Source organism: Peromyscus maniculatus, chromosome 14 (genome assembly GCF_049852395.1).
Source record: "Peromyscus maniculatus bairdii isolate BWxNUB_F1_BW_parent chromosome 14, HU_Pman_BW_mat_3.1, whole genome shotgun sequence".
In the NCBI taxonomy this organism is placed as follows: domain Eukaryota; kingdom Metazoa; phylum Chordata; class Mammalia; order Rodentia; family Cricetidae; genus Peromyscus; species Peromyscus maniculatus.
Window position 1 is genome coordinate 72,270,843 of NC_134865.1, and position 26,052 is coordinate 72,296,894.

The 26,052-nt window shown below is 50.3% G+C and overlaps 1 protein-coding gene across 2 annotated transcripts in view; it reads right to left on the bottom strand.

Moving 5' to 3' along the window:
* The window catches only part of Ccdc88c (coiled-coil and HOOK domain protein 88C), a 127,853-nt gene that overhangs the window by 57,211 nt on the left and 44,590 nt on the right, over positions 1-26,052 (bottom strand). The window contains exons 4-10 of one of the 2 annotated variants that reach the window (XM_006991800.4): positions 20,173-20,242; positions 7,800-7,858; positions 6,901-6,984; positions 4,711-4,851; positions 4,139-4,323; positions 3,109-3,190; positions 2,651-2,809 (exon numbers count right to left, since the gene is read on the bottom strand). In XM_006991800.4, the coding sequence (XP_006991862.1) occupies positions 2,651-2,809; positions 3,109-3,190; positions 4,139-4,323; positions 4,711-4,851; positions 6,901-6,984; positions 7,800-7,858; positions 20,173-20,242 (780 nt within the window). Of the gene's footprint in view, positions 1-2,650; positions 2,810-3,108; positions 3,191-4,138; positions 4,324-4,710; positions 4,852-6,900; positions 6,985-7,799; positions 7,859-13,748; positions 13,910-20,172; positions 20,243-26,052 lie in introns of those variants that run through there. The other variant, XM_042261049.2, reaches the window with a different exon arrangement.

Here is a 26,052-nt window from a genome sequence, read left to right on the forward strand (position 1 = left end):
TGCAAATTAAAAGAATACATCTTTGCATCATTAAACAAATGTAACATCTTAAAAAACATTCCACAACAAGGGGACTGGCCGTGTCCCTGTCATTCCCATGACTGTCTCCACATTGCTCAGTCAACATCACCACAAAGTTAACCTCATACCAAAAAGTGTGTCAAGTGTGGAGAGGCCAAAGAAGGTATCACAACTGTTCTTCACGTTCTCCAAGGGGTAAAGACACTCACATGGCTGTTGGGAATTCCCAACCCAAGGAGCATCCAAGTACTGTGTGCTCCACCGTTACCTGAGTCCTGGGGTCATACTCCAGAAGCGCAAGCTTCTCTCAGGCCCAATTCACCAGGTGGCTCTGACCCCACAGTTTCTGCAAACCCATGCATGCATCATTACCTGCCCTGAAAGGTCTCATATAGACAAATACATTCTTTCTACTAATAGAACGAATGTGAACCCTAAACTACTTACTTCATGATGACTTGTGAAATTAACAATATAAAAAGTGTTGCTGTACTAAACTGAGTCAGGTGTTGAGAAAATGGGTGGGAAAGAGTCTCCCTGCAAACTTCTTTCTACGTCTAGATATTCTCTTTTGCAGCGAGCATGACTCCCATATCATTTTCATCATCACCACCAGCAGCAGCAGCTCCTAACAGAGTAGATTGTCTGCATATTCCAGGGAGAACATTGGGACAATGTTGGAATGAATGTGGAGTCTGGATCTGGGACCCCCCCATCTCTGGGGAACAGAGTACTGGAGTGAGTCCTGGCCACCACACTGTATTCCCGACCCTGTCTGGCAGGGGAACCTTTCGAGATCACAGCTTCAGAAGGACGTGCTGAGGCAGCAGTTTGGGAAACCCGAACAAGACTGCGCCTGAGGCTCCAACGGTGGCATCTGAGTAAGCATCAAAGCCCAAACGGCACACACTCTCCACCTAGAGCCCTTCAGGCCAGAACTTACACCTCTCAACATGGGCCGAGGCAGTGAGCCACGGAGCTGTTCCTAAGACAGAGGAAGGAAGGCCTGGGCCCCTGCTCCAGCTCCTTGCCCAGAATCCAAGGTGTCTTCTTAGCAGGGAGCAAGGTGAGTCATCCGGACACTCACATGCCTCAGGGGGACACTCCCTGAGTGGGTCTGAGAAGCAGTGCTCAGCCATATCCTCACCTCAGCAACCCTGGCTGGAGCGGGGTGAGTGTGTCAACAAGAAAGGGACGTCCCACAGCAGGGATGTCGGGGCTGCGAGACCTGTGCTCAGTGACCCCAGAAGCTACCAGGCCACCAAGAACAAACACCAAGAAGGACAGCTGGAGCTTAGGAATTCAAGGCCATTGTGGGCAGGATGGCAAAATCCAATCTCAAAAAGAAAAAAAAAAAAGAGGGGGACAGAGAGTGGGCGAAAGCACCTGCTACATAAGGTTGACAACTCCAGCTCCATCCCTGGAACCCACATCCAAACTAGACACAAGGGGGTGGGGAGGTAGGCTCAGTGCTTAACACTTCCCGGCACCCATCCCTCTAGAGCAGCTCACAACCACCTCTGACCTCTGACCTCTGAAGGTCACACACGCACACAGTCCCCCACCTGCAGAGGCACCATTAAAAATAAGGTTCATCTTTTTTAAAACTTTGAAAAGCCAGACGCGGTGGCACACAATCGTTGTCACGGCACTCCGACAGTGACGTGGGAAGCAGCCCCCTGGAGTCTGCAGCAGCATCGCCACAGCAACAAGGTGGCTCTTTCGGCCTCAACAAGGGAAGAGAAGGACAATTTGGGAAAGTCACCCTGACCTCCACACACAAGTGTGCCCACACTTACAAACACGGTGGGTAAAGTAACCATGATACGCTGGCACAGCCTCCACTACCTGTGGGTAGACTAGGGGCCCCGCACTCCACAGTGCTCATCTTCATCTTATTTTTATTTTATAGATATGGAAACTGACACCTAGCAGATAGCCCAGAAATTGCAAACCTTAAGAAGCAGACCAAAACAAAACAAAAAACACCCCCCCAAAAAACCCACACACATAAATAGAAGTCACCATTATGTTATTGTGATGACTGGTTTTATGTCACCTTGTCACAAGCTAGAGCCATTTGGGAAAGGGGACTCTCAATTGAGAAAATGCCTGGCCTGAAGGAGTTTCTTAATTAGAGACTGATATGGGAGGGTCGTTGTGGGTGGTGCTATGCCTGAGCTGAGCAAGCCAGTAAGCAGCACTTTTCCATGGCTTCGCCATCAGCTCCTGCTTCGAGGTTCCTGCCCCGACCTCCATTAACGATGAACTAACTACAAGCTGCAATATAAAATAAACCCTTTCTTCCCAAAGTTCCTCTAGGTCGTGGTGTCTACCACAGAAATAGAAACCCCAAGACAGGCATGAAGCAGAAGAAAGAAAAACCAAAAAGCATGGCTGCCCTTCATCAGTCGACGCTGTTCCCCCTCACCCACCCGACATTTGGAGACGAGAGGACTAGAAGGGGAGCCAGGAAGGACCTAGGCAGGTGGGCTGTGGAGGAGGCAGCTGCTGGAGTATGGCTCTCTGCTCGGATCCTCCAAGGACACATGCTTGGGAGGCTGTGTCCAACAGCACTGGATGGAAGCCTATCTGGCCCCCTCACTCTATCTCGATGGTGGCCACTTACCTCCATGCGAGCCTTGTAAAAGTCCACATCGTGCAGCTTCTCCTTACATCGGATTAGTTCCATCTCCAGTCTCTCCACACGGTTAGCCTTTTCCCTCAGCGAATCCAGCTCATCCCGATAGGCACGGGCTGACCGGGCATCAGCCGCCAGCTGGATATTCTGTAAGATTGGAGAAGGTGAAAACCCAGTTTAAAGCCTTCATCTGAGGAGGAAGAAAGGGTCAAATCCCTATAGCGTGGGATCTCCTGGTGGCCTAGGAGCTCCGTGTCCAGGCCACCCTGTGGAGTCTCCCACACTTTCACTAAGAAACACGGTTGGCACCCCAGGAAGCTCTCAGGACAACAACTGTGGACACCTTTGCTGGACAAGTCCCATGCTACATCCTGAACCCCTGGAACCGGTTACTGGGGAACCCCAGCCTCAGCCCCTGTACACGCAGGCTCAGGACTTGTGCTCACATCTTGCTTGGCCTTCTGAAGCTCCAGGACCAGCTGGTCCACCTCGTGTCTGGTATCTGCAAGCTGCTCCGTCTTCTCCTCCCTGCACAGGTAATTAGGAGAGAGTGTGAAGGGGAGGATGTTCCTTGGCGGGCTCTGGGAACAGGTTGCTACTTCTAGGACCACAGAGGGGAAAGGAAGGCATGCAGGCTTCTGGAAGTCTAGGAAAATGTTTGTGATGTTTATTCTGTGTGTTTGTACACACATGTGCATGTGCTGACTGCGGTGTGTGTGTGTGTGTGTGTGTGTGTGTGTGTGTGTGTGTGTGTGTGTGTGTGTGTGTACACCCGCTCACTTGTGCAAGTACATGAAGTTCCCATAGATTTGATAGTTCATGTCTTCTGAGAGTCTCTCGTTGAAGTAGGGGCTTGTTTCAGCTAGACCGGCTAGCCAGCAAGTCCTGGGATCCTTCTGTTTCCACCCCCAGTGCAGGGTTACAGATGTGCTATTATGTGGGTGCTGGGATTCCAAACTCTGCAAGTCCTGTACCCACTAAGCCAGCTCCCCAGCTCAAAATCCTTAGCTTTTTAACATGCACCCTTAACCCAGACCCAATCACCACCTATTGTCCCCATGTGTACAAGACAGCCCGGTCGTAGCTCTGTGAGTCCACAGATGGCTCTGTGAGACCAGACATGGAGAGGTAAGGCAGAGCAACTCCCCAGATGAACAAGCCACATTCACAACTTCGAGAAAACAGGAAAGAACCGAGAGCCAAGAAGACACTCTGTTCATCCCAGCCCTACACCAAGCCTGCATGGATAGCGGCCTACTTTGATCGACAGTCAGGCTGGAGCCTAAGCACCGGGAAGCCCTCCCTACAAGTGCAGGCCTGCAGAGGGCTGGTGATGAGCCTTCAGCCACGAGGAGCTCGGTCGCAGCAGCCCCACCATCTGAGCTATCCCACAACACCACACGTGCAAGCCAAGTTCATGGGAAGACCCGTGTTTGGTTCAAACCACAGCGAAGAGGAAAAAGCGGCCGGACTCACAGCTCCTGCCTGACGCGCCGCAGCCTGGCCTTAGTGTCAGCCAGCTCCACGGCCAGGTGCTGCTTGTCCTCGCTGGACAGGCTGCTGGTGGGGCTTGGTGTGGAGTCTGGGCTAGAGAACTTGCCGGGGCTGGGAGGGTGCTGCGCCTGGAGGTAGTCCCTCTCTTGTGTCAGGTCCACGATCAGCTGCACAAGACAGGGAGAAGACGGGGATAAGCAGGTTCGCTGGTGCTCCCTGGACTGGCCCAGTGTCTAGGCCCAGACTAAATGAAGAACCACTGAGACAAGAGACTGAAAACCAGGAGGGGGAGGTACTATTAAGTGTGAAGAAAGAGTAGCAATGGAAACAGACCCCACCCATGCTAGGCACCCTGGTCAGACCCTTCCTGTGGGCGTCTCTGCTAAGACCCATTCACCACAGGGGCTACACCCAGGGGGAATACCGGTGTCCGACCCCAGAGAGCCTGACCAGCAGGCTGGGAGGCATTCAGACCAGAGAGAGGGAGAAAAGCTGAAGGAGAAAAGCCATGTCAGGGACCCATCCGGCCAGCCACAGCTGCCCCACAGGCACACCTCAGTGCACTCGTCACGTTCGTCGATGAGTCTGCGGAGGTGGAACACCATGTTTCTGGAGAGGGCCTCCAGCTCCTCTGGGGCCACATTTGGCAACTCCAGCCACTGCAGGTCAAACACGTTCTCCTGGTTGTGGGTCACCTGTGGGAACATGGTCCAGGATTGCAGAGGCTGCTGTGCGTGGCTCTGGTATTCCTGAACACCCAGGGCCATGTGGTGTGTGGCCCAGGCAGAGCCAGAGCCGACCCTACACCTCATTCCCATACAAGGAACAGCAACTTACTCCCCAGACCTCCTTAAGCCCTCAGTGATAAATTTCCCATGCCTAGCAGAGGGGCTCCTTAAGGCAGCTCAGAATTCTGGCATATAAGCTGCTTCCTCTTTCCTAGGATGACAAGACACTCACATTCTCTGGGATGCTGCAAGCTGCATAACTCACAACATAGAGAAGGTGAGCCTTTCAATGCGAGGACGAGAAACAGGGCTTACCTTATTTCTTAAAATAAAATCTAATGCAAACAGAACAAAAATGTTAAGCCCCTTAGTTCAGAATAGCGCATACACAGCGACCTTGGTCTCTTCGGGGGAGCTATTTATGGTCTAAGGCAATTTTGAGGCCTGAGTCTCATTCCCACAGACCACAGAGGGCAGCCTGGCTTCACCACTCTCCTGAGCAGAGAGCCGAGGATGTGCTGAGCTGCCCTCCTCTTGTCGTCGTCGGAAGAGAAATAGAGTAACACACGGGTCTCATGGGGATGGTAACACCAGGGAAAGAGAGGCATCCACTGCGGAGGAACCCAGATGTCTAAACTGAGAGAAATCTTATCCCATGGTACCCTGCAGCCAGATTCCGAAGGCCAAGTCCTCAGCCTGATCTGCGTTAGGGCTGGGGAGACCCTGAGTCTCAAGGCCACTGTGGACGGCTTCAGGGTCTCCAAGCGGCACATGGTCATGCTGAACTTTTCATTACAGGCCCAATCTCCTCCTCCCTTGATTCTAACAAGAGGCTCCACAGCAGATCCTGGGCATGTAGGCTTTAAAGAGGTACCCAATGAATTCTTAGGCTAGCTTCCACAACTGCTAGTCTACACAAGCCTCATTGGTGGTATATTTCTTTTCTTTTCTTTTTTTAAATATCCTGCTGTCTGGGCAGGAAGAAGAGTGAGTGGCAAAGAGCTGACAAATCTCAATGACCTAAGTCCCTAGACACACATATCTTCAAAACACAATACCCACAAGGAAATTAAAAGGCAGACTATACTTCTTAAACTCCAAGGAGCACAGTAATGGTTGAAAATATGTATTCAATACGGACTCTCTCCTATGCAGCTTTGCTGGGCCTCCTCCTACTGCACACAATGAGTGGTGTGGCATCAATCTCCTACTTCAAATCCTGGCTTAAAGCTCTGGATCCTGCAGTGCCCCGGGCACTGTGGGAGCCAGGTATCCCAGCCCAAGTCACCAGCACCTGCCAGGAAGGCCCTGTGTCTGGCGCCCCTTCTAATTGCACAGTGGCTCTCGCATGGTCCCATTCCTGCGTGTACCTACTTTGTCTAATTAGAGCGGGTGCTGAGCCCTAACCAGGCACCTAGCACCAGGACACAGGTTCATCCCGGGTGGACATCCACCCCACCAGGAAGCCACCTTTTCAGATGAGACCACCTCAGTCAACCTCAGGCAGAGGGACCTTCCCTACGGCAGTGAGCATGTCAAGCGGGGCCTCCTGAGGCAGCCAGTGTTCTCAGGACTTGCTGGCTCTGACATCTCCCTTGGTGGCAGCTTGTTTCCTTGTGTATCACTGACAGCAGCAGAGACTCTCTATAAAGATCAACTGTTCAGAGCGGGATGACATTTGCCAGAATACATTTTCAGGGCCTATAAATCAAAGTCTGAGCCTAAACCATTTGACAGCTCTTAAAAATAGTCTGAGTCCATATAAGGCAAGAAGAAGCAGGCAGAAGATGACTTGATTGAAGTGTTCAATTTTTTTTTTTTTTTTTAAACCTCTATTTTATTTTAGCTTGCTGGTGGCCACCTTTCCAAACAGAATCAATGTGTCTGTGGTCTTGTGAAACCTAGAATCAGTGGAACCACTCACAGTGGTGTCGTTCTCAAACTTTTCCACTACGGAGATGCTGCCCCTTGCTGTAACCCCAGCATCCATGGCCATCCCAACCCCCCAGTGCCTACCTCCTGGATGTGAGCCACAATGCCAGCTTGGGTCTCGATGTCCAGCTGTTTGATTCTCTCAATGAACTCCTCTTTTCTCTCACACTGTGAAGGGTTACACAAGTCAATGGAAGTATTCATCCAGGTACAGAAAACGCAGGTGACAACCACAGCCACACCAGCCTGGGGTCCTTGTACCCTGCCCGCCCCTCCCCCGACACCAAGACGGCACAAAGCTCCTCTGGCCGCCTACAGGGGACTGGCTTCAGAGGCTGGCCTTCGATCCCTCCCGGGTCAACACTTAGGTGGGGCACAGAAATGCTTGCTTCACACAAGCTCTTCACAAGCAGGGGGAACATACCTGACTCGGGGCGGGGGCAAGCACACTCCGACCGTAAAAGGCCGGAGGGCATCTGTGTCTGCTGGGTGGCACCGGGGACAGAACCCGAGGTTTTATACAGACTAGCCAAGCGCTGTTACTAAGCTTGGTGCCAGCCCTTTGTTTTTTTGAGACAAGGTCTCTGTAGTCTAGGTTACTCTCAAATTCACAATGCTCCTGCCTCAGCCCCCCAAGTGCTAAGATCACGGGTGTGTGTCACTACATCCAACTAGACGGTGATAGTTTGACATTCTCTGCGCTCCATCATGGTTCCTCAACCCTGCCACCACAGCTGGAGAGCATGCGGTGACAAGTGCAAAGACCGGAGTGTGACAGCAGCCCCGTACCACCGACTCACGAGAACAGGTGCCTGGGATCTGGCCTACCAGGCTGCAGGGAGCACACAGGACATTATCCTGGCCTGAGGGGCCTCCACCTCAAGGCACCTGGCACCACAAACAGTTGCCGCACCGTCTCCTAGCGACTCCTGTAACGATGAACTGGCCCCGAGGAACCCTCTCCACCCACTGAGCAGCCCTACCTGAACGGCACAGCCCAGCACCAACAGCAGCACCTTCTTAATCTCCTCCATGCTCTTCCCTGTGTCGAAACAGCAACAGATTTAATTAAATTTGACTGCTTAAGGAAGTCCCAGGAGATGTGTGTTTTTGCTTTAAGGAGGAAAAACAATTAGATAAAGACTAAAATAAAATCCCAGTGGCCACTGCTACGTGCACACTACACAGGAGTTCATTTATTTATTTATTTATTTATTTTTACCACGTGAGAATTCTGTGCAGAACCATTTGCGCCCTTTCCCATTCACACAGCTTGTAAAATCTCTCCCCATGGTAATTAACAGACCTTCCCATCAGCAAAAAATTTTTAGCATGTACTATAAGCAAAGCCCAATAGAAGACATCTATGGCTTTGCCTGTTAGCATGTGAGATCTCAAACACAGCAGGCAGGGCAGTCTAGCAAGCCCACTGCACTCAGCTTCATGCTGCCAATGCTCATGCAGCTCACGTCCCCTTCCTTCACCTCCTGTTTGTGAAGTTTAGTGTCGGACTCGAGTGTTCTAATATAAACCACAGAAAACATACAGATGTCATCTTTTGTTTTTTGAGACAAAGGCTTACTATGTAACCCTGGTTCGCCTGGTCCTTGTGATTTCCCCCTTCTTCAGCACCCCAATTGTGGCATTACAATCCTGCATCCACACTGGATACACATTATGTTTTGATGGTTACCATATCACTTTGCATGAAGGCCCAAACATCAACCAACAGCCTTCCGGGGGTCAGGCTGTCAGTATTTTGATCTAAGACACTGCAAAGAGCATCTCAGTGATTAGTTCTCTCGAGCAGCCTTACTTACTTTCTTGGGGAGGAAACACTTTACACTCGTCATGTGGTCAAACTGTCCCGCAGACAGGCTTTTCCATTTTGTCCTGTGAATCATGTAACCGTTTCTGCTTTCCAACCCTTGATCAACACATCTGGCTACTCTCTTGATTTTGCCACTAGGGCAGGCTCCAAACTGTACTTCATCCAGAGTTGTATGTCTTAGATTGTGCTTGGGGCTGAGTGTCTGTCTCAATCACCTAACCTCACCAATACCCGAGGACCTGGGCTCTGTCCTACTTCGGTGAGATAGAGGCAGGTGGCCTGGGTCAGGAATAGGGTTTCCAGTAAGGTTTGATAAAAAACAAACGAACAAAAAACAAAAAAAAAAAAACCCCAACACTATTGTTTTCTGCCTTTTTTTTGTCACATCCTGTCATACAACAGGGAATGGTGTATGCCAAAAACATAGCATCATTTTCTCAAGACTTCTGACTCCCTATCACACTGTGCCATAATGGCCCCGCGCATCAACTGGAGACACGTGTGAGGCCAGCTGTGACTGTCACCTTGACTGGACACCTCTGCATGTGTCTGTGAGGCCAATTCCAGAGGCTTAACCAAGAGGGAAGGCCAACATTGATACGGACGGCACCATTCCATGGGATGGGGCCCTGGACTGAAGAAAAAGGAGAAAAGAAGAAGCCTGGAAAGTGCCAACATCCCCCACCCTGTCCTGACAGAAGCAGAACAGGAGGGAATGTGAAGAGTCCTACACTCCCACCACCATGGACTCCACATCTCTCCCCACCATGGCGAATCCTCAGTTCACGGGCCAAAATAAATTTATCTTCCCTTAAGTTACTGTCAGGTATTTTATAACAAAGCGAAAGGTAACTGATATACTGCATGAATGAAAAACCCAAACCACACCTAGGAACTGTGATATAGACAAGGGGTGTAGGCAGTCACCCGTGAGAGCCTGCTAATTCCAGGCCAAGACTCCACTGAACTGGACTCCGTGGCACTGGCATGGTTGTCAAGCCTCAGGACGGGGAGCTGAAGTTCACTCCTCTACACCCAAAGCACCTCCCAGCCTGGGGTGGGGCCTGAGGCTGTCTCCTTGTTCTCAGAGACACATCAGAAGTTGAGGTCCTGTGATGTGGATCCGTATACTATGGCCTTCCTGTTGGCCAAAGGATCTAATCCACACATTACCACGTTCCTTTATCACCAAGAAAAAAATTAAGCCTTCCACGGTTGGTTTTAATCAGAAGAAAAGGGAACTAACTCTAAGTGCTAACAGCCTCAAGCTAGGCCAATGGGATGCTCTGGGGCATCCCAGTCAACAGGTACCTCCTTCCCCTCTGAGTTTCACCGATTACTGGCAGGCAGGAGGCCCTCATTTGCCGCTGGCTCCTAGCCCTAGAGTGGGAGATGCATAGCCTCTGCTTCCATGCTTTCCTGCCCCTATCACTGCATCTGAGACAAGAGAAGAAAATGCTTCTAGAGCCTGAGCTCATGTAGAAAATCTTTATGCACAGCCAAGGACCAAAGGCTCTATGATAGCGTCCCTCAGAATAACTGGAGCAGCCGACTAAAACAACAGGGAGAGGTGGCCTCGAGGAATGAGTGCCCACCAGATGGGAAGAGCGAGCGCTGTGTCCCAACCAAGTGTTCTGACAGCAAAGGGTTTAGAACCCGGCACAAACATGAGGGCTCAAAACTACACTGAAGGGGATGGAGAGATGGCTCAGCGGCTAAGAGCACTGGCTGCTCGTCCACAGGACCCAGGTTCGATTCCCAGCACCCATATGGCACATCACAACTGTCTGTAAGTCCGGTTCCAGGGGCATCCACTGCCCTCCTCTGGTATCCATGGGTACCAAGCACATAAGTGGTGCACAGACATATGTGCAGGCAATACGCCCATACACACACAAAATAAACAACAATCAAACCCAACGAGGTCAGCAAAAGAGCAGGTGTGGCACTCCTTCAGTACCCTGCCATCACCCCTGTGCCACCCCGGGCCACTCATTCACTCAAGAAGTCACCAGGAGCAGGAGAAAGCTAAGAAAGAGCAAGGCATGGTGACACACACTGGGGAGACTGAAGCAAGGAGGATCGTGAGTTCAAAGCCAGCCTGGGATACATGGTAAGGCCTGTTTCAAAATAAGACAAAACAGGATCAGCAAGATGGCTTGGCGGGTAAAGTCACCTGCCACCAAGCCTGATGGCCCAAGTTTGATCTGGGACCCACAGTTTGAGGGAAAGGACCGACTCCTCCAAGTTATCCTCATGCTTCCACGCTCATGCCGTGTGTGGCACATTTTATCACACGAATGCACACCCACAGAGACAAATAAATAAAAATGTAATATAAAAATTTAAAAAGATGAAAAGGCTAAATGTTCTCTCTGTAGAGCACTGTTTGAAAGATAAGGATTGTTTCCCCCTTGTAGCAGGGAGCAAAGGCTAAAAAAATAGAGAATTAAGCTTAGGAAAAAAATTCATAAAACAGACAATGGAAATAAACCCCCATTGGAGATAAGCAGGGTCCTGACCCTCGACCCATACCCTTGGCCCACCTGGCAGATTCACAGCCTATGTGCTCACAGCCTATGTGCTTTGACCTGGCAGATTCCTTCCTAAAGAGAAGCCCGGAATGAATGCCCAAGTCCACTCATCCCCATGGCCTGTGAAAAGTAGATGCCTATTTCTTTCAAGATTCCACTAGTCAAGAAAAGCGGCTATCCTAAGTCTCCCAGGCTATAGGCTGGACTAGTTTCAACACACAGCAGAAAACTCTCTTGAGTCCCTGCAGGCAAGTGGGCTGGGTAACTCAATCAGCACCCGAGGACAACCTGCTCCCTGCCAAGCACCTACTGTATGCTGGAAGTATAATGGTCAACAAGTCCCCTGAATGCAGACAACGTGGACACAGATGAGCATGTCAGCAGTTTCAAAGCCCTAACAGGCTAGAGAGATGGCTCAGTGGTTAAGAGCACTGGCTGCTCTTCTACCAGATCCAGCACCCATATGGTAGCTACCACTGCCCATAATTCCAGTTCCAGGGGATCTGACACTCTCTTTTGGCCTCTGTGTGCATTGCACACATGTGGTGTACAGACATACACACAGCCAAAACACACCTTACACACATGTGCACACGTGCTCGCACGTGTACACACACACACACACACACACACACACACACACACACTTTCAAGACCTAGAAGAAAAGACTTCTAGTTTTCAGGGTCGGGCAAGGCTTCCAGGCAGACAACAGCATGTAAAGATCCAGAGGTAAGAAAGCATAGTTCTCAAATTCTGAATGTTTTGTGGTTAGGCTTACTGGAGCTGGTTTCCAGAGAGATGGTGCTGGGGGTGAAACAATGTCATTTTCTAGGCCAGATGATTCACCAGCAACCCCAGAGAGCAAAGTCAGAAAACGCCAGACACCCACTCTACCTTGTGTTTTGTGCAGGGAGCCCCAGAGTCTGAGTCAGTGGTGGAGTCTTCTAAGAAAACCCCACTAGCTTGCTTACAGTCACCCACTTCATCCAAACCTGAAAGATGCATACAGCACCCAGCTCCCAGTGCAATCGGGAAACATCTGCTCCCACCAAGGTGTGAGCACAGGATGGAAAGTGGCAGGGCAGTTATACCGTGGAGCTGGGCTAGCTCGGAGGACGCGTGAGGGTGGGGTAGAAAGTGGCAGGCAGCCTTGAGGAAGGCAGGAAGGAAGCCCCGGGGATCTGGAGACAGGCTCAACGAACAGCAGGGCAACTCAGCCCGGTCTTGCTAACTCAGCGGGCTGAAGACCTGCAAATCCGCCAGGTTTGGGGCCGGAGGGGGCGATATACCCAAGAGTACTGGCCTGAGCCTGCAGAGACATGCCATGGCCACTATCATTGTACTTGAGTGCCATGTGCTATGGCTACCATTTGTGTTAACCCCAAAACAGTCCTGAAAGGACAGCACCATCTCCTCCTTCTTCTAAACAAGAAAGATCGAGGCTGAGTCAGAGCCTCAAGGCTGCCCCCAGCCTGCTGCTCCCTCCCCCACCTCCTCCTTAGCACCCCAGCACTCACAGTGTAAATGTTTCCCCTCATTTGCTGACTGACTGACGTTAACTGCTGCAGGAGATCAGCTAAGATAACAGTTTTGGTTTCCACAGATAGATGTCTTTCTTAGTAATTCTATGTTCTGTTCTCCTCTGACTTTACATGCTAGCTAGGGTGGGACCACGAACTCTGCTTTCCCTGGTTTTCTGTTTAAAAACGGGTCATTTCATAAGCATGATTACAGGGCTGTCACATTTGTGAAAACAGCAGTTTGAACATGCTATCAATGGTCCCCCTGTCCATCCAGGGGCTCACCCAAGAGGCCAGCTCTGGAACCTTCCTGGAGGTTCTGCCTAACATGAAGACAGTGATTTATTATTATTTATATTATTTAGACAGTCAGAATAGCCTTCCATGGCACTACCATGGAATCATGCACAAAACAGCTCGTGTGTGGGAACATGGGACAACCTCCACTATCCATGCCCCACTTGTCGGGTAGGAAGCAGGTTCACATTCTGGGATGGGGTTTTGTTAGCTTTCTTACCCATAGACTGTGATCACACATGACACCCACCAGGCACGGAAGTAATCCTGCAATGCCCTATTTGTTTACTTAGCCATTCAACAAACATTACCAACTACATACTTTGGTGGGCACAGAGCTATACATCACCATGGAATGGTGCAGGGGTGCTCCAAGTGCCCCCGACTAGCTGCACCATCCCCCATCCCGGTGTCTCCCTGTCTTTCCTATCAAACCTGCCCTATGCCTCTGAATGCCCTGGTGAAACCACACAGAACAGAAGACAGCTGTCCCCAGGTTATGCAGAACAGTTTGTAACCACAGGAGCCCTCAGGACACCCTCACCACCCCGGCCTGTTCCTACCAGCCCAGGGCCGCAGAAGTTGACAGAAAATTCACCAAGCAAAGAAGAAGAGGAAAGAACATCCCCACGGTTTGCCCAGGAGAAGATAGATGAGGGGCTGTGCAGCAGGAACACATGCAAGTCAAGGGACCTCCCAGCACCAGACAGAGAACTCTAGACCCAGATATCAGGGGGAAAGACAGCGACCTTTGACAAACAACATCTCTTCCTTCAATCTCTTCTTTCGACTCGGCCGGTGGCAACCACAGAGAGTAGAACTTCTAGAAGCCATGGCGGTGGTGGCTGAGGCGCTCTCTGGGCTCCACCGCTCCAGGAAGTTTACTAAACAAAGCCTGGTTTCCAAGCAGGCCCTGCTGGCCAGAGGGCTGGCCCTCGACTACTGCGCTGGCCCCGGGGGTTCTGGGAACCAAGATCTATCCGTTCCTAGGAGGCATGGCATTGGGCTTCTAAGTGTTCAGGCCACCAAGCCAGCAATGCAGCCTGGCAAAGGGACACATCTCTGAACTCGCATGCAGCAGGGAAGCCAGGAGCAAGCTAACAGACCCTCAGGACATCAGGGAGCTATCCTGGACTGCTCTCAAGAGTCAAACAGGGGACACCAGAATGATTAAAACTCTGGTAAGAGTGGGGATTTTAAACACTTACCATATTAGCTATCTTCTCACTGCTGTGACAAAGCACTTGGGGAAAGCCACTGGACAAAGGGTGCATTTAGGTTTGTGGCTTGAAGGAATGCACCCCATCACGGCAGGGCAGGTGTGGTGACAGGAGGAGGTGGCTCTCATGCTGCATCCACACTCGGGAAGCAGACAGACATTATTCAGTCCCAGACTCCATCTCATAGCATGGTACCGGCCCTACTCCCTCTGAAAATGCACTCACAAACACATGCAGGGGTTTTCTAGGCGGTTCCCAATCTAATCAAGTTAACAAAGATTAACCATTAACTCTTACACTCTCTCTCCTCGTTCAGAGAACTTAAGGTTTTTACAATCTATGGTCAGCAAGTAAAGGTGTCTGTCACCAAGCCTAACAAGTTGAGTTTGATCCCTGGGCCCCCACATGATAAGAGGAAAGAACCGAAAGACTCCTTAAAAGTCGTCATCGGATCTTTACAAGTACACTGTGGCACATGGACACACAAAGTAAATGTCATACACAGACAGGGTTAGAAGTAAAGGCCTGGATAAAGGAAATAAAAACATGGGCAGGCTGGCTAAAGGACAAGGGAACGGCTCGGCAGCCCCATGGAGACTCTCAGCAGCCGCAGGACCACAGGCCAGCAGCCAGGAAGGAAGAGGGTCCTTTCAGTTCTGAGGAAAGCAACCTAGGTAAGAAAGCCAATCGTGACAAGCAGAGCCAGGCCCTTGCAGGGCTGCAGGAGGCAGCCAGGGAGCTAAGCACACCTGCCTCACTAACCCAGTTGGCTGTGCAGAGCTGCTCTGTGTAGGCTGCAGGGGGGGGGGGGGGTTCCGTAGGATCCAGTAACTTCAGGGTTGTCCCCTGAGAGGGTAAAGAGGTGCAGCTGCTCCAGAGCCTGCCTCCCAGCAGGGCTGCTTCCCACACATCTCCAACCCAGAGCCCCTCCCACCTCTGACACCCCTCTTCACCTCTATGGTCAGGATGGAGAATGCCCCCCAAAGGCCCGTGTGTTGAAGGGCTGATCCCAGAGTGGAACTGCTAAGAGATTTAAGAGATGGGAGCAAATGGGAGCTCTCAAGTTAGATCACTGGGCATGCCTTGACCCTGGTCCCTTTCTCCTGGCTTCCTCACCCTAACTGTGGGCAGTTCTGCTCCAACATATGCTTCAAGGCCTCAAAGCAACTGAATTACGGGCTGGCTCATCCCAACAACATGATCTAAAACAGACTGTGCCCCTCCCTGTATACGGTGATTATCTCAAGTATTAGTTCCATGACAGAAAGCAAGAACAACTTGCCTTCTCTACTAAGAGTTCACCAAAGCCTTGCCCAAACACCACCTCTCTCCCAGGAAGCCCTTCTGACTTGCCTGGGTAGTTATCCCCTCTGCACACAGAAGCACGCTGGCATGACAGGATACCCATCATTATGGATTCTCCTCTATCACCTTCCTGCTCAATAAACACTGGAGGCTTTTTTTCTATGGCTCCAGGGCCCCCGGATCCAGTACAGTGAGCAACTGAACTGCAAATGCTGAAGAACGGGTTTGGGTTGAGCTGCTTCTGCAAGGCTCCAGCCAAGGGGCAGCCCGCCAGGATGAAAAACAACTCAAGGGCAGTTGGGTCTTCTTGGGAGGGTCAGAAACCAGGCCTTGGGCTTCCTTAACCAGAGCAGCAGACCCCACAGGATCCTATGTTTGGCTGAGGAATGAAGGATATGGACAGATCGTTCTGAGCCTTCCAAGTGCTCAGCTGCTGCTGGAGACCTATCTTCAACCACCACTGGAGGAACACTCAGGACCAATGGCCAGACCACAGACAGCTGGTCCCAAGAGTTGCAGCTGTATTCAGACAGGTCCCTGCAGAGCACACACACGGGGTCGCAACCCCCACCCTGAATCTGAACTGACATTTAGAATGAGTTTAGGACTGGTGGTGGCCAGTCCTGCTTGGAACCTATGGCCAAATACTCACAAACATAGTCATCTGCATGATGTATGGTTTTAAACACGTTCGCCTAGGAGGCCTCCGTCCTGCATCTATCTATCTATCTCTCTCTCTCTCTCTCTCTCTCTCTCTCTCTCTCTCTCTCTCTCTCTCTCTCTCTCTCTCTCTCAACAGGGCCTCTGCACCTCTACGGCTCCTTCCCCTCTATTCTAGCCAATGCAGATGCAATCAGCAATTTATGAGTATGTTAACCACCGCTGCGCTTGGATACAAGCCTTGGAAGGAAAAACCAAGCTCTCTTCCAGACCATTCTATGCTGCGTCACAGAAATTAATTTGCTAACACTCTGGCTCCTTGTCAGACAAACCCCGTCTTCTGTGTGTGTGGCACAGTGACAGGCCTAGCTGCCGAGATACCAGAAGTGTCGCACATACCGCGCTACCTCATCTTACAGCCGGAGGAGCTGATGCGGGCCTTGATCTTCACAAGGCTTCTCCAGAGCGCTCTCACCAGCAAACCAAACAAACGGGCTTGATGGCTATGCAGCTGGCAAGACAGGATGGCTCTCTCCGAGGGCCATCTCTGGCCCAAGGAAGACACAGCTGTTACAGGGCAGGGATTAAACATCACCCGAACGACCTTTTTTATGTATCCAAGTCTGTGGTTAAACAGCTGTAGGAAGCCGGCCTTAAAAGAGTAGCGTATGGAGAGACAGGAAGAGACAGGGGCAGGCCTCCCGCACACAGGCTGTGTTCGCTGAGCGCCTGTCTCATGCCAGACCCTGATCTGGGAACTCACATAAGACTGTCTACTCAAAGGAGCTAGGGGAAAGGGGGAAACAGGACGGGATAAATGGGACAAGGAGGTCAGGAGGGCCTCGTGGAGGAAACTCAACAAGCAAGCAAGGACTTGACAGGCTGCCCCAATGGGTGCCTGAGAGCGGAGCAGTCCATGGCACCAGGAGGGTAAGTCACAGTGGATTCCACACTATTTGGGACCAGAGACCTTGTCCCACTGTGGCACAGGCGCCAACAACCCAAAACTAACCTCAAACAGCAGAAGGCTATGATCAACAGTGTGGCGTGAGCCTCTGCCAAAAAAAGCCTCAAATGTGCCCCTCGTTAGATGCAGGAGACAGAATGAGTGAAAAAAGCAATTCTCTCCACCCCAGGGCAGCCACACGATTCTTTTAAAAAACACCAACTCTGTTCTTCGTTGAAAACGAAACATAAAACGCTTCACACATCTATTTTTAAAATTTAAAGCCGAAAATACGATTCCATAAATAACGTCTGGGATTTGTGTTTGCATGCTCTTGCTGGCGGATGACTCCTGCCATGCCCCCGACTCTCAGAACCCCTCACGAGCCCTGTCAAACCCACCCATCCATGCACCGTGGGGAGGCCACCTCTGCTCTCAAAGGCAGCCTGCTGAGGCCCCTGTCTAGCATGTCATTCAGCCCTGCCCAGGCCGCCGATGCTCACTCAGTGTGTCACCCCATCACATCCTTGGAAGTGGAACCAGAGCCTCTGAAATGGGCGAGCACTGATTTTGGTATCACAGTGGGGCCCCGGAACCAATCACCTCCCTGGCGAACAGACACTGAAAAGCAGCTACCCCTGATGGACTGAGGTGAGGGTTACACAATTCTGTACACTTGTGGGGAAAAGCCCTGAAGTAAACTTCACACTTAAAATTAGGGGGGAATTCAACGGTATGCAAATAAAGCTGGGTTTTGGTTTTGGTTTTAAGCAGGGCTGACAAGATGGTTCAGCATTTATCACCAAGCCTGGTGACCCAAGTTGGATCCCTGGAACCTATAGGGTGGAAGGAGAGAACCAACTCCTGCAAATTGTTCTCTGATATCCACACACACATGCCATGGCACATGTGCCTCGGCGGACCACCCACCCCCCCCCCCAAATAATGTGATTTACGGAGAATCGACTTTTCTGTGGGTATTCTGGTGCTGTGCCACACAGGAATGAGAACTTGCTTTCCCTGACATGGACAATCTGTCTCTGGTAGAAGTGAGGGACCCTGAGGAAGAGAGGGAAAAGGCATCCAGACTTGGGGACAGCAGAAAGAGGAGGAAGTGGCATGGATGACAGGGTGGTTGGGCAGGTCAGGAGAATGTGTTTTTTACATTGATCCATTCACCGCCGACATTTTTCTCAGCAGCATGCTCCAACTACGTGGTCCAAAAGGGCTGAATGTTGGCAACTGCAGAGATAGGGTGTGTGCTAGGGAGAGGATCTTAGGCCCCAGAGAGCCTGTGCTGCCGATCAGCTGCTCTGCTTATCAGCCTAGTGACAAGGGTGTGTGCATAAATAAATTCCTCACCTATAAATGGGAATGACATCAGCACACCCCAGAAACACACTGTCATTTCCACACTTTAAATTGCATTCAAAGGCTGGCACAGGAGCAGGCATTCTGTTCTCCAGCTCCTCTGCTGCCCTCAAAGCAGAGAGAGAATGGCAGCCCTTGCTGGCACAGCCAACCTTACAAGGTACCCCTCTATCTCCCGGTTAACACCAGCCCCTCATCAACCTAGAAAGCAACACAGTTCTCAGCAAAGCAACCCTACTTCCCCAGCATCACCATACAAGTCTCAATGGACCCAACCTTCCCTGGGGTTCGGGGGTGGTTGGACGGGCTGCAGGTGGCATTCTCCACCTCTTCTTGGAAGGCCATAAGATGGACTCAGAGCTGGGGTTTGGAGAACCAAATGCTCCTGTTGCTGATGCAATGGGGAAGGTCGTCATAGACAGGAGCCACCAAGCAACCTGGCAGACATGGAAGGGCCACCAGATCATGCTGGTGATGAATGTTCATGAGCTAGTGCCATGGGTGTCTCTATTTTGGTGTCAAAAAAAAGAAAGAAAGAAAGAAAGAGAGAGAGAGAGAGAGAGAGAGAGAGAGAGAGAGAGAGAGAGAGAGAGAAAAGAAAAAAAGAAAAGAAAGAGGACATATTTCAGTTGGAGCCCAGAAAGAGTGTCCCACCTACTTGTGCTGTACAAAGCTGTCTCTGCTGACTCCCAAGGTCATGCCACCGAGCAACTGCTCTTTTAGAAGTCATGTCCTTGGCTGGTCACTGGGTTTACTTTTCCTCCAGTCTCACGGCAACTTAGGGACTGTCCCAGTCAGGAGGAAGGGGAGCTAGACCCCAGGGAGGCCAAGGAGCAACCCACAGAGTGAAAATCCTCTGTACAAACTGCTGACTCTCAGGACCCCTGGCCTCAGCCCATCCTGCAGGCGTGGCTCCCTTGTTTGTCCTAACACCTCACCTACTCCAGAGTTCCCAAGGACCAATCAACAAGGAGCCAGCGCGAGGAGCTCTGACCCCTGAGTGCATCCTGGGTGCTGCAGTGTGATAACGTGGAAGGGAGGTCACCCACCACCATGCCCTGTCACCTGGGAATTACCTGCATGCAGGAGTGAAGCTATGCTGTGACAGAAGGTGCCTGGAGCATTGGCCACTTTCTAGACCTACTGAGTCCCAGACCAGAGGGTCTTAGAACCCCTGCCCACCAGGTGCTCTCAGTCCAGTGAGGGACACAGGACAGGAATCACTCATGGAACATACACAAACATCACAGGATCCCCGAGGAGAGACACTGGCTCCCCAAAAGGTGCTTGTTTTCCAGTCTAGGGACGCACCCACCACAATAGAACCTGGTGCCATGGTTACAGAAGGCCTGTGGAGCCCATCACATTTCAGACTCCCAAAGTCAGACCCACATTCTCAGAAGATACAAAGCAATGGCCCTGTCTGTCTTCGCACGCACATCTGAGGATGGAGAGAGATTCACTCTCTAAGGGAAGAAATGCACGCTTGGCCCAAAGCCTCAGGACAGTAAGCCACTTTTTAAAGCCTCACTTTTTAAAGCCTCACCAAAACCATCACATGTCTCACTGTGCTGGCTCCAAGCTGGCAGCCAGAGCTGTGGCTAACAGCTGTCCAAACTGATGGCATTGCCCAGGCACTACAGGAGGTGGGGGTGGGGCGCTTACACTCACCAGACAGTGGGTCTTTGCCAATCATCAAAACATTGGGCAAATTCATTACGATCAGCTGCTGGAGAACTTCCTACAGAGACAAAGAGAGAAAGACACCGTTAAAGAGCAGGAGACAAGAGTGAAGAGCCCATTAGGTAAATAACAGCTAATCAAGTCACTAGAGAAGTGTGCAGCCACTACATGGCAACCGTGAAGGTCCTAAATGATAGGATGAACCATTCAACTTGGAGTGTAATCATTCTGTCTTGCTCGTCAAATAAAAAACGGTGGCTGCACATGCAGAAACTTGCAGGGAAAGATAAATGGCATGCTAGGATTAAGCTTCTTTTTAAAAGCTATCTATACTGAATTATTTTTGTTCCTATAGTTGGTGCAGTTAAAACGAAATAGGGAATAAACAATGAGCTGCTACCGAGCCTTTATAAGCTGGGGACTGAGGATCTGAGCACGGGGTGAGGCTTTGGGGCAAGTTCTAGAAGAGGAGATTTTATTTTCTCACAGGGAGTGATCGTCTAGGAAAAGAAAACATCTAGCTGCTCAGCCCAGTCAGAGAAGATGGCCTTGGGGACAGCTGCCTCCAAACCCTCATACAAAGGCCCCTGAAAGAAGGTAGGCATTGCCCAGGCTGGGCAGGGCCGATCTTTCTCCTGGCTTAGAACTGCTTTTCATAAATCTAGGAAAGAAAAGCCCAATTTGGGGCTGGAGAGATGTCTCACCGGGTAGTGTCTGACATGCAAACGTGCAGAACTGAGTCTGGATCTCAAATACTCATAGGAAAAATTGAGGCGTGGCCGAGAGGATATTACCACAATGTGTGAGGGGGGCGGGGAGCGGAGAGGACGACGACACAGGACAGCAGTGGGGACGGCAACAGGTGAATCTTCAGAGATCACCAGCCAGCCCAGTAGTGAGCTCTGGACTCAGTGAGAGACTCTAACTTAAAATAATAATAATAATAATAATAATAATAATAAGTGAAAAGTGATAGAGGAAGATATCCAATAGACCTCTGGCTCCATGTGCATGTATGGGTGGACACGCGCTCACGCACACACAAACACAAACACACACACATACACACAAAGAAAATTCCAGTTTTGTGGGAGACTGGTGGAAAGGGGTGGGTGGCAAAGCCTTGTGCCTTTGAAAAGGGTTTCTCCTGAGACGTAGCCTGAGTTGACTTTCTCTGCTGCACAGAATGAGAGGCAGTGGCTGTGTTCAGCAGGCTTCCCACTGGCATTCGGGAAACAAGCTCAGCACCTAGTGGGCTAGTCTCACAGCGGAGCACCTCAAAACCACCTCAAAGCATGAGGGGAGACACTGGACAGCGGGGACTCTCTAGTACCTGGGCTCACATGTCACTTTGCCAACCACAGCTATGTCATCTCAAACATGCCTCAGGTGGCAACACACAAAACTCTCCCAGCCCACGTCCAAACAGCACAACCTGAAAATGGGGTTCTTGGGACAGCTTGCCCATCCTTTTAGGCAGCGCCCTCCCTCCAAAGTCCCAGCATCAGGCTGCCCTGGAAGAATAAGAGCACCCCTGACAACCGCCTGCATCCCATTCCGAGTCCTGATGGCTTTCCTGCCACCTTGTCCAAATCTCCGAGCCTTCGAGCACCCTTCTATAAATAAGTATAGGAAACAATGCTTGCTTCACCATTGTCAAGGCAATCTGTCAAATCCCCGAGAAGTTCTACTTTCGTGCTAACACTAAGCAAAATATCATTACAAAGTACTGTTAGGAAAGCTGTCTTTAGCTTCATTTAATCAGTACTTCCTAATTTCCCTTAAGGAAGGTGTTATTTTTGCAATGGAGAAAAAAATTTTTCATGTCACAGTGGTGCAGGTCAATAATTTTAGCATTCAAAAGGGTGAGTGAGGCATGAGGGCTGAGGGACGTTCCAGACCAGCCTGGGTAACACGGCAAGACCCTGTCTCAAAAACAAAAAAACAATAATAAAGAAACAATATTTATAAACAGGCTTTTAAAAAGTGTTCCCCGTAAAACACCAGGAGCCTCCTAAAACCTAATTCAATGGAGAAAAAGCTCAAAGGCCATTAACCAGTTCTCCTAAAGGACCATTCATCACATTATAGCAAGAGCAGGCTCAGAGGTTAACACTGCCAGCCACATGTAACTCAAGACAGACAGCAATTCCAATTTTTCAGAAGCCCACTTTAAAAAGATAAATAAAAGTGGAAGTATTTTCATAATACTTTAAAGCCAGTGTATCTAAATGTAATCATTTAAAACATCAAGATAAAAATTATTATTGAGTCATTGTATATTTTTTTCAAGGGATCTTTGAAATCTAGAGTATATTTTACACTTAGATCACTCCTCAATTTGTATGCACTTTGGGAAAACTTGAACTGTACATAGATTTCATGAATTTTACAGCTGAACAAGTAGATTTCAATTCCCTAGTTGTTCCAAATGCACTTAAATGGATACCTGGGTTTTTTTTTTTTTTTAATTCAAATGCACTAAAATAGCAATTCGTATCCTCAGACATACCAGCCGCATCTCCAGGCTCTGACAGTCATGGATGGCTACAGGATACCCACAGTGGGTGACAAGGTACTCGGTGGCCCGTGAGTTCCCTTGCACCTTTGACCTCCCCCAACAAAAGTCCGGCAGACGTGTCGAGGCTCCTGCAGCGATGGAGCCTCCCTCCCGGCCAGGCCCTCAGCCTAGCAGGGACGTGAGCAGGGTACCGACGAGAGGCCCCTCTGCCTGGCACCCAGAACAGAAAGCCACTGTGAAGTGGCTGCCACAGTCTGCTTGGGACACCTGGTTCCACCCAGGCTGGCTGCGAGGAGCAGGGCTGGCCGGCCGATGCTGGAGTACAGCCCAGTGCCGAGCTCTCCACAATCCCCCAGACCCAACCACCGCAGAATACCACAGCTGCAGCCTGATGTGGGGATGAGGGGCAAGCTTTAACAAAGGCTTGGGCTTGACAAGTTGTCCTTCCAGAAAGCACCCCGTCCCCATCCCCATCCCCGTCCCACGACCCGTTCAGAGGGGCGGGTATGACTTGGTACCCTCCGCACTGCATTTTAGATCTGCCATCACAGCCCTGCCTAAGTCCTTTTCATAAATGAAAGTGGACTAAATCCAATCCTGGGATGGCCTACTGGCAGTTAACTGCTAGAAACAATCCCCCAAATCTGGGTCAGAGGAGGGTGTGTTTGCATCCTGCAGAGGCAGCCTGAGCCTGGGGGGGGGGGGGGAGGGAGAGCCAGGCAGGAGAGTACTTAATATTCTAATAGGTACCCTTTCTGCTATCCTACTCTGGGCTTCAGATCCAAATACAGGCTCTCATCAAATGCTCAAGACCAAGGGGAGCAGCCAAACCCTCTCCAGGAGTGTCTGTCACACCAGCCTTGATGGGCCTCAGGGCAGCACCTGGGCCTGCACTAGGACGAACAAGCCAGAACCTCAGCCTCCCTGACTGTCAGGAGGCATAAGGTGGCTGGTCTCAAGGTCTGTGGTTTACAGTGGTCCCCAAAAGAGTTAAGAATACACTAGGCATGGTGGCTTGGGTCTATAATCCCAGCCCTTAGGAGGCTGAGGCAGGAAAATTGCCACGAGTCTAAGGCCAACCTAGGCTTCATAGCCAGATCCTGCCTCAAACAAAGAGTTCCAAGAACTGAACAAAAGAGCAAGCCGAGGCAGACAGTGATGGCGCACACCTTTAATCTCAGCACTTGAGAGGCAGAGGCAGGCAGATCTCTGAGCTCAAAGCCAGTCTGGTCTACAGAGCAAGTTCCAGGACAGCCAGGGCTACACAGAGAAACCCTGACTTGAAAAAAAACAAGCCAAATGCACATCTAATGAGTGATTCTGTTAGATGCATGTTTAGCAGATAGGTTAAAAACCTTAAGAGAGACCCAAATACAGAATGTCCTATATTACAGCAATCAGGATTTCACCAAGTTTTCCCAGTATTTTCTAAAGATTCCACAATACTTACATCAATTTAAAATAATCTAACCCCAATGTACAGCTTCTCATGCAGAAAACATACCACAAGAGGCATTCATCTACCAGGCATTTGAGCTAAGCACCTGCCAGACCCAGTGAAAGGAAAAGAAATTATCCATTGTCCACCCGTCCTGAGAATTCATGTGCATCGAGGTATAGAGCATGTGAGGTCCTGGGTTGAGGACCTCACATCCTGTTGACTTGAGTCACAGGATGAAATGCATTGCCAACAAACAAATTACCATGGCACCTCAAGCCTCAGTTAGAAGAGCAAATGCTGGCTAGTTCAGGAGAACCTCAGGTCCTGGAGAAGAGGGGTCCTGAAACCAGGGATGGGGCAGGTGGAGGCTCTAGGGGAGGAACCTCCCAGGACACAGGCAGTTTGAAGGCAGTAGCTTGTGGGTGGGGAACCCCAGAAGAGCACTACATATTGGCAGAGGCCAAGCTGGAGTCTCTCTGTGAAGTTTAACCAGGCCTATCAGTCTCCACCACACATTTCGATGGAAAAATCTTTTTCTGTACAGGTAGAGGAAATGTAAGGTACTGAAAGAGTCGGGACAGCACCAGGCTAGGCATGGTGCCACTTGCCTGAGGTCCCAGAACTCAGGAAACAGAGACAGAAAGATGAGCACAAATTCAAGCCCTGCCTGGGATATATAATAAAACCATGGCTCAAGAAACCAAAAACGAAGACAGGCACACCTATGACCCTAGCATTCGGGAGGTACATGCCTATAACCCCAGCATTTGGGAGGTTGAGGCAGGAGGATCACTGTGAGCTTAAAGTCAGCTTGGAATTCACAAGTGAGTTTTGGGCCAGCCTAGGCTATAAATGAGACTGTCTCTAAGAAACAAAACGAGGAGAGGGATCAGGATAAAACTACTTTTATATGCATGTGTGGAGGTTAGTGTGGGATTGCTAGATCAAGAACAATGATTTCAGCCGGGGTTTGGTGGCGCATGCTTTTAATCCCAGCATGCAGGAAGTAGAGGCAGGTGGATCTCTGTGAGTTTGAGGCCAGCCTGGTCTACATAGCAAGCTCTAGGCCAACCAAGACTACATAGTGAGAATCTGTCTTCAAAATCAAACAAACAAAAAAGAACAGTGACTTCATGAAAAATGGAAAGAACAGCCCACAACCACCACCAGGTGAGTGAAACTTTTTTTTTTTTTAATGTACATGGGTGCTTTGCCTGCATATATGTATGTGCACCACATGCATGCCTGGTACCTGTGGAGGCCAAAAAGAGGGTTCCAAACCCTCTGGAACTGGAGTTAGAGATGACTGTGAACCACCATATATGGGGTGCTCACAAAGAACTTGGGGTCCCCTGAAAGTGAGTCAGTGCTCTTAATGGCTGAGCCACCCCTCTAGCACCCTGAAACTGAATCCAGAAGGAAAAATAAGAGCTGCTGAGGCTAAGGGCATCGGTCTGGAGCTCATTCTCTGTAAGAAGGGAGATCCCAAAAAGTTAAACACCCTGCACGGGCAGCAGGAAAAAAGTGATGTTCTTGGTTGCCAAGGAGATGAGGATGGTTCATGCAGCAAAACAGGGGCTTTCTACAGAGGCAAAACAAGACCACAAAGAACGTTCACACTGACCTACCCAGACTCTCCGTCAGAGTCAAGACTAAAAGGCAAGAACATGAACGGCATCAGCTTTGTGTGAGCTGCTTGTACACCCTGCAGGTCTTGTCTGAGTTCAGATACTCATAGGACACACACTGCAGACCTGGCTGTGGCTGAGAATGGCAAGTAGGCAGTCACAGCATAACAAACGGAGTGCCGTCAAGGCCTTCCCAGGGGCAGGGGGCTTCTGGCTGAGTGGAGGATGCTTACAAGCCTGACAGGTCAAGGACCGGCTGAGAAACATCTAGATGTTCC